The 8,066-nt window shown below is 45.4% G+C and overlaps 1 protein-coding gene across 1 annotated transcript; it reads right to left on the bottom strand.

Moving 5' to 3' along the window:
* Positions 1-397: 397 nt before the first annotated feature.
* On the bottom strand, positions 398-6,969 carry GPR78 (G protein-coupled receptor 78). The gene is made up of 3 exons (XM_077814660.1): positions 6,302-6,969; positions 5,680-5,793; positions 398-635 (listed from the first exon to the last, which is right to left on the bottom strand). Exons 1-3 carry the CDS (start codon positions 6,967-6,969, stop codon positions 398-400), a joined length of 1,020 nt encoding a protein of 339 aa, XP_077670786.1.
* Between the last annotated feature and the right edge of the window lie 1,097 nt (positions 6,970-8,066).

Raw genomic sequence — 8,066 nt, 5'->3', positions numbered from 1 at the left:
ATGGTCCCATAATCTTTGCTTTAAGAGAGTAGGTTGCTGGATCCTCAGTAAAATACCAGGACATGGCATCTGGAATGTTATAGGCTTTACAAGTTAAACCCCAAACCTTGAACTTATTCCACTTACCAAGAAGCAGTCAGTGCAGAAGGCAAAGCAGTGGTTAGACAGAATCACCTCTGCCCATCCCTGACAGTGACTATGCAGCTACATTCTGTACTAAATGCAGACAATGGAAGAGCCTGTTTTGAAAGCCCATAATCAAATGCATTGCAGGAATCCAGCTTTCATATCCAAAAGGTATGTGTCACCATTGTCCAGTCAACATGTGATAGATCAGGTGATATCCTTATGGTGGCAAAAGTCAGGCCTAACTTGAAGACTAATGACTGTCATGAAGTTAGCATGTTCTGTGTAAGCAATAATCATTTTCAGTGTCTAGAGAGCTGTTGTAGCCAGATGAAGGATACAGATCCCTTTTAAGTATCCTATTGACAATATTGATCATGACTTTCTTGTACTGTTGACGTAAAAGGGAATAAACAAATGGATCTGATGCAGCCTTACTGTAGGTGAGGCACTTGCTTACAATTCCCCAGTAGTAGTTTATGGTAACAAAAGGAAGAAGTTCTATCAACCTGTTAAACATTAACAAAGAGGAAAAGCTGAATGTTACATCCACACTAGCAAACCGTTCAACTCACATTTTCAGGAATAATAGCATCTTAAGAATTAATTTTTATACTGTGCAGCATCTGAGGGATGATCCTGCAGTCATTGCACAGGTAAATTTATGGGAGATTTTCCTGAGTAAGGACAGCCATGAGGAGGAAAAAGTGCTTTAACTATATATTTAAGCACTGAGGCCACATACTCCCATGTCTTGTATACAAAGAAGTGTAGCAACTTATTGCAAAACTTCTGCTTAATTCTACTTGGTGAGCTGTCCTAGTAATTGGCAATATATTCAAGTTCTCAGTGCTGTCTGACAAGGTTTTGCCTTCCTGACTCCTCCTGTCTCCCCAGACAAGCTGTAGAAAGGCATGTAAGATGTACTATAGTATATGGAGCTATATATTAATATATCCTTACTTAATGATATTGTGAAATGTAATGTATGAAGAGAGAATACATGATGCATTGGTGTGATATAAAGCACCTCAAGATAATACACATTGTCTCATGGACATTTGCTCTCCTTCTCGATCATTCAGACTACTTCCCCTCTCTTTTGCAATCACAAGATATCCATGTGCAAACTACTGCAATTGCTTAGTTGGAAAAGTGAAATTAGAAAAGTATTTATGCATTTTAACTGTCTGTTAATGTTATTTAGCAGATGGAAACAAGCAAGAGATGTTATTGCTATGTGACCAGCTACCTGCCTTTAGACCACCAACATGTGCTCTGTGAATAACCAGTAGTCACTGACCCCAGTTTTAGAATCTTGGGCATAAAGGCTTTATCAGCATGACTTTGATATGGGTGCATTAATCATGAGTAAGGCTGCGAGTCTATCATGGATGTCATGGAAGTCATGGATTCCGTGACTTTCCGGGATCTGCATGACTTCTGTAGTGGCTGGTGCGGCTGACCCAGGGGCTGCCTGAGCAACTCGGCTGGCCCCCGAGCCAGCTGCTCTGACTACTGCTGGAGCAGTCTCAGACCATGGCACCCCTCCCCCACAGCAGCAGCAGGAGTTTGGGTGTGTTAGGGGGCTCAGGGCTGAGGCAGAGGGTTGGGCTTGGGGTGCGGGAGGGGGTGAGGGCTCTTCCAGGAAGAAGCAACATGTCCCTCCCTTGGCTCCTAGGCGGAGGTGTGGCCTGGCAGCTCCGCATGCTCCCTCCACCTGCAGGCACCGCCCCCGGAGCTCCTATTGGCCGTGGGTCCCTGCCAACTCTCCCCTCATCCCCAGCAGCAGTGGGGGTCCCAGGCCGCTCCCCCAGAGCACGTGCAGTGCCCCCGGGGCGCCCCCCCAAAAGCACCCGCAGCACGTCTGTGACAACCCCTGCCCCAGAGCACCCAAGTTTTAGTCAGGGGTATATAGTACAGTCATGAACAGGTCACAGGCTGTGAATTTTTGTTTACTACCTGTGACCTGTCCACAACTTTTACTAAAAATACCCGTGACTAAAACATAGCCTTAATCATGAGTGGTGAAACTATAACTGCGTTAAGAAGGTCATCTCAAATGAGCGACAATAAACTGCATACAGTACACCGTACTATAACATCATGTATTCTGCGTATGTCACATCTGCTACTGAAAAACTCTTTGAATAGAGTGGAGAGGTTTCTTTACAAAATTATTTGTACAGTTTTTCATATCTATTCACCCACAAAGCCTTAATTACCATGGGGCCAACTGCACAGAGCTCAGAAGACACCATAAATACCTTTGAGAATGACCTAACCTAGCTTTTCTATACATTAAAATGTAATGACTTCAAAGTGTGATATCCCAGACATTCCCAGAGCTAGGAATGAGCTCTTGGTCTCTTTGGGAAGCTTGGGATTTCCTTTTTCTTGTAGTTCAAAACTCCCATTTTTTAGGGCTGAAGAATATTGGATTTTAAAGTTATATTTCTATAAAACCTGGCACACATCCAGGACTGAATCTTGCCCATCCTGAGCCTCAGATAGGTGAAATACTGCAGCAAATTCCACAGCTGTGTGTGTGCATAGGGTGTGGAGGGAAGAACACTTCTCTGGCAAGTGAATTTAAAGAAGGTAGATGCTTCAGTGCTTGGAATGTTAGAACAAGCCTCAGGGAGATGGATTAATGACAGAAAGCAAGCAAGGAAGTCAAAAAGTGCATTATAAATAAGAGTATCATGTGGATCTGCAATTTATCACATAGTACCTCAGTTTATCCTATCTTAGATATCACCTCCACATATGGCATATATGCTTGATCTGTACAAAATGAATATTTTTGTAGAACACTGTCAAACAGAAGATGTGTATATATAGATATACTTGAGTGTGTATGTGTATTATATGGTAGATTGTGGTCCCAATCCTAATCTAAAGTAAATGGAAAAACTCCCTTTGACCTCATTGAGATAAAGGGTAGTATCCCATTAATAGCAATGCTGTTATATCAAGTATGAACTTCAGCCATTGCGTTTAGTCCCAACAGACAGAATTTATTGTTGATTTCCAAAATCTCATTAACATTTCTTCAGATAGGGGCAAATCCTGATCTCAGAGCATAGCCTGAGTAGCCAGGCCATGTGCTGGGGAATCCTCTATCCCAGAGCATCCATGAAGACTCTTCTAACTAAAAGGATGGCGTGGTCTCTGTGGACCCGACACAGCCCATCAAGTAGGGAAAGAACAGAAGGCCTGCATGGCAACAAATACTCCAGCCTTACCCCAACTTTACCCCCTGGCCTAACCCTGTAAGGAGCCCTCATAGATGCCTACATAGCCCTCCCCAAATCCTTTCCATTCTGCTGCCCTCTGAGGCCATGGGAGCAGGGACAGAATTCACCCCTTGATAAGTTTATTTTAACTTTCTCTCTACTGACATATGCAGTGTCACTTAATGCATTAAGAAAATGCATTAGCTGACATTTACAAAACACCTTGTCTGAGGAATGCAGTGGCTTTTTGTTTCAATTGTTTATGGGAAATATTTCAGAATTAAAAAGTGTCTGGAGGCCGGAATTTGCTGAACAGGGTATATTACAGCCTGAATGAAGATGGCAGAATTCATCCTTTGCTTGGTATAAAGTTATAGCTTGATGGTCACAATAATGAACAGAAAATGACTCATAAGATACTGAACATTAATCAATTAACCTTTTAACTTTCTGGTGTCAAGTTAATATTTGTAACAATTCTTCCAAAAAAGAGGAAATGCAGCTGTCTAGCCAATCAGGCAAGAACCTTTCAACTAATAAAAAAGTGAAATACTAAAAAGTGTCATCTCAAAAGTTAAAACATAGCTTTCCTTGGTCCAGCTGTACCACTGAAGGCAAGTGTGGTAGGAACAGGGTGAGGAAAGATGATAGAATATGTCCCTAATTATGCAAAACCAGCATATCAAACTCAAGATTTTCAAAAGTTAGTAGTATTTTGGGTGCCTCAGTGTTTGGGTCTCCTATCTGATATGTCTTCAGAGGGCCTGATTGTAAGAATATAGATGCTCAACACTTTCTGAAAATCAGGCCCCTTCAAGGTATCATAAATTGGTCACCCCAAAAATTCAGATTCCCACAAAAACTAGTCACTTTTGAAAATCATGACTCAGGTTCAGCCATGGTAAAAATAATGGGCTTATATCAGTTGGTGTACATCAGTTTAGCTCCATTGGCTTCTACCCTGCAGATTTACACCAACTGAAGATCTAGTCTGCTGACATTTTAACTAACCTCTGATTTAAACTGGATATTTCTTAGTGTTCAGGAGCTGACACTTCCTGGAAAACTATCCTGCACCACTGAAGTTAGTGGGAGTTTTGCCACTGACTTCCATGGGCACAGGATCAAACTCTAGATTATTTCATCAATGATATTTCCAGGCATAGAAACTATGGGCCAGATCATCAGCTGGTGCAAATCTTTGTGGCTCCATTTAAGTCAATGAGCTTCAACCTTTGGACTATAATAAGGGACGTGCTGATGATAAGCCAAACTGCTAAAAAAAAACCAATGACATGTGATGAACTCCTGGTTCCAGTCCTAAAAGCCCACTCTTTCTGGAAGAGGCATCTATACCTTGTTGTAAAAAACAAACAAAAAGATCTTATAAGACTGCAAAGTCTCATATTACTTTATCAGTTTACCAATAAATCTATTTTAGGATGATTTGGCTCCCTGTGTTTATATGTTATATATGCCTATACAAATCCATGGTATGCCCACATCTTGAATACTGCATGCAGATGTGGTCGCCACAAAAAAGATATATTGGAATTGGAAAGGGTTCATAAAAAGGCAACAAAAATTATTAGGGTATAGAACAGCTTCTGTATGAGGAGAGATTAATAAGACTGGGACTTTTCAGCTCAGAAAAGAGGTGAATAAGGGGGGATATGATAGAGGTCTATAAAATCATGAGTGGTAAATGAGACAGTAAATAAGGAAGTGTTATTTACTCCGTCTCATAATACAAAAACGAGGGGTCACCAAATGAAATTAATAGGTAGCAGGTTTAAAACAAACACAAGAAAGTATTTTTTCATGCAACACACTGTCAACTTCTGGAACTCCTTGCCAGAGTGTGTTGTGAAGGCCAATACTATAACAGGGTTCAAAAGGGAGCTAGATAGATTCATGGAAGGTAGGTCCAACAATGACTATTGCTAGGATGGGCAGGAATGGTGTACCTAGCCTCTGTTTGCCAGAAGCTGGGATTGGGTGACAGGGCATGGATCACTTGATGATAATTGTCTGTTCATTCCCCTTGGGGCATCTGCCATTGGCACCTGTCAGAGGACAGGATACTGGGCTTGATGGACCTTTGGTCTGACCTAGTATGGTTGTTCTTATGTTCATATTTCCTCAAATTTATCACCCTTGGTCCAACCCAGTATCCCTAATGACTTTTAAGGAAGGTTTGTTTGTTTATTGCTATCATCTCAATGTCTTTTTGCTGTCCCAGGAATCTTGGGATAGCTTATTCTTGATGACATATTGCCCCCTAAGGCTCCCGGAAGAGGCAGGGAGTACTAACCTGGTGATAATGTAAGGAGCAAAGCAGATCACGAAAGACCCTATAAAAATACTGATTTTCTTAGTAGCCCGCTGCCGCCTCCTTTTCTGCTCATTAAGACAACGCTGTTTCACGCTGAAAAGGGAAAATAACAATCACTGCGTTAAGACAAGAAGCGAGGAGGCTCTTGAGCCAAGAGTAAAGTCAGCCATGGAGACTCGGTCTCAGGTGCGGGAACTTGGCAAATGAAGGGTATGAGACCGAACAAAAGCCCAGAACCCACCAACCCTCTGGATACTGTTAGCGACATAAACCCTGCATGCGTATCAGCTACATGAGGGACTCAGCCGTTCAGTGTCCTGGCTTTTCTGGGAACCTTCGCTTCCCGTTTAAACAAAGCTGCCTATCAATATAGAGCCACAGGCTCTGACACTGAATGAACAGCTGAATTCATTAAACAGCTTTTGAAGTTTGAAAAGAAACGCTGTACCAGAAGGGGTCATCATATCTGCAGGACATGAATTAAGACGTCAAAAGGTGCTCAGAAAAGCAAGACATGGGTTTGGGTCCTTAAGGAAGGGGGTGATTTAAAACACAGTGAACACAACGAATTAACATACACACACACACACACACACATTACCTGGGATGGATATCTACCAGCAAAACCAGCGTTTGCATTGTAATAATGTCTATCCTTTTGCAGTGGAACCTGGCCACTTTAAACACCTTTAAGTAGGTGAAACACAGTATCACCAGGGAGAGCATGAAACTGGTGGCGTGAAACACGATGGTGAACACGGTAAACCTCCTCCTCTCCGTCTCTTCTCTCAGGTGCAAGGTGCAAGAGGCGTACACGTTGCTGTAATCTACCCAAGAGAAAAACAGCGAGACCAAAGGGAAGGTCAAGGAATGAATCCAGGAATAGCTCATCAGAATCACGGCGTCTTTGTACCGCATCTTGCTGGTGTAACTCAAGGGGAACACCACGGCAATCCACTTGTCTATGCTGAGGGCTGCCATGCTCAGCATGGTGTTGGAGGTGAGGAAAGTTTCCAGGAAGCCCACCGCTTTGCAGATGCAGTCACCGACGGGCGGCTGGTTTCTCAGGATCCCCAGCAAAGTGAAGGGCATGTTTAAGACCGTCAGGAGCAGGTTGCAGAAGGACAAGTTCACCAGGAAGACCCCGGGGACTTGCTTGCGGAGCTCGGTACTGTAGATGAAGCATAGCAGCACCAGCAGGTTGGACAGCAGAGAAATCACCAGCACCAGCACCAGGAAGAAAGCCAAGAGAACTCCTGCCAAGTCCATTTCTTACCAGGTGGCCATGCGCCCCTTGGTGAGCAGAAGGCAGGCTTCAGAGACGGAGCGGCAAGGGGACATGGCAGGTGCCTCTCGGGGGGACTTCCGGAGATCCCCCGGCATGTTGGTGGAGACTCCGGGGGGATCTGAAGCTCCGGCTGCCAGAAAGCACAAGCGACCGGCCCGCCGGCGCTGTCCAGGGTCCTGAAACGAGCCCACCCTCTGCCCAGGTCCCACCCGACCTGCCCGCTTCAAACCGCAGGCAGAAGCTCCTCCCTTCCCCTTCCCCGACCGACCGACCCGACCCCGGCCCCAGGGGGGAGGCGCCTGCTCAGCTCCCAGCGAGCCCCTCCGGCGTCTCCTCGGCCGCTCGGCAACTCCGGTGCTCAGCCCCTGAAATAGTCAAAGCGCCCCAGCCTCCCGGGGTGACTCATGCGCAGACGAGGAGCGCGGAGCAGCCTTGCTGCCTCCCTTCTTCGCTCGGCCCAGAGCAGCGGGGAGAGCCGCCGGCCGCCAAGGGCGAGACAAACTTCCCGCTGGCGCGCGGCAGGGGCGGGATCCGTGCAGCCAGCTGCCAACCGGTTCTTAATCCTTTAGCGACTGACGGCGCGCAGTCATCACTGGCAAGCTGCCTGGTGCTTTGCAAGCCACGCCAGTATACTAGGAGTTATGGTGCCCGTGAGGGTGAGGGGGTTACTTTGTTTAGTCTTATTTGGGAGGGGTGGGGGGTGTGGCTGTCGCAAACCTGGCCCCCGTGTCCCATAGCAGGTTCCCCCTGCTCATTTGGAGTGATGTATTCTCTGGCACCGTTTCCCCTACCGCCTCAAAGAGCCCACAGGTGCAGTCAGCATTCAGGGACGGGGATCATCTCCCATGGCGCATCACCAGAGCAAAGAAATCCACCAGTGGGCAGTATTAATGTACCGCACAGCCTGCTAGCCCTGGACTAACCCTTCTATTAAACCTGCAGACCCTGCTGGCTAAAGAAGGGATGGGCCCAAGGCTGTGATAGCACTTTCAGTAGACACCTAAGGTCTCTCTGAAACCACTTTCAAATCAAATTGTTAACATAAGAACATAAGAATAACCCTACTGGGTCAGACCAA

Source organism: Eretmochelys imbricata, chromosome 4, assembly GCF_965152235.1.
Source record: "Eretmochelys imbricata isolate rEreImb1 chromosome 4, rEreImb1.hap1, whole genome shotgun sequence".
NCBI lineage: Eukaryota > Metazoa > Chordata > Testudines > Cheloniidae > Eretmochelys > Eretmochelys imbricata.
The sequence above is the reverse complement of the archived record's forward strand: the minus strand, read 5'-3'. Positions and strand labels throughout refer to the sequence as shown.

Bases quoted from the DNA above. Each gene is read 5' to 3' on its own strand.
- GPR78 (XM_077814660.1), bottom strand. From the start codon at position 6,969: ATGGACTTGGCAGGAGTTCTCTTGGCTTTCTTCCTGGTGCTGGTGCTG. The intron at 5,794-6,301 runs GTAATGTGTGTG...TTCCCTTTTCAG, and splicing joins CTGGTAGATATCCATCCCAG to CGTGAAACAGCGTTGTCTTA. The intron at 636-5,679 runs GTTAGTACTCCC...AATGTTTAACAG, and splicing joins GCTCCTTACATTATCACCAG to GTTGATAGAACTTCTTCCTT.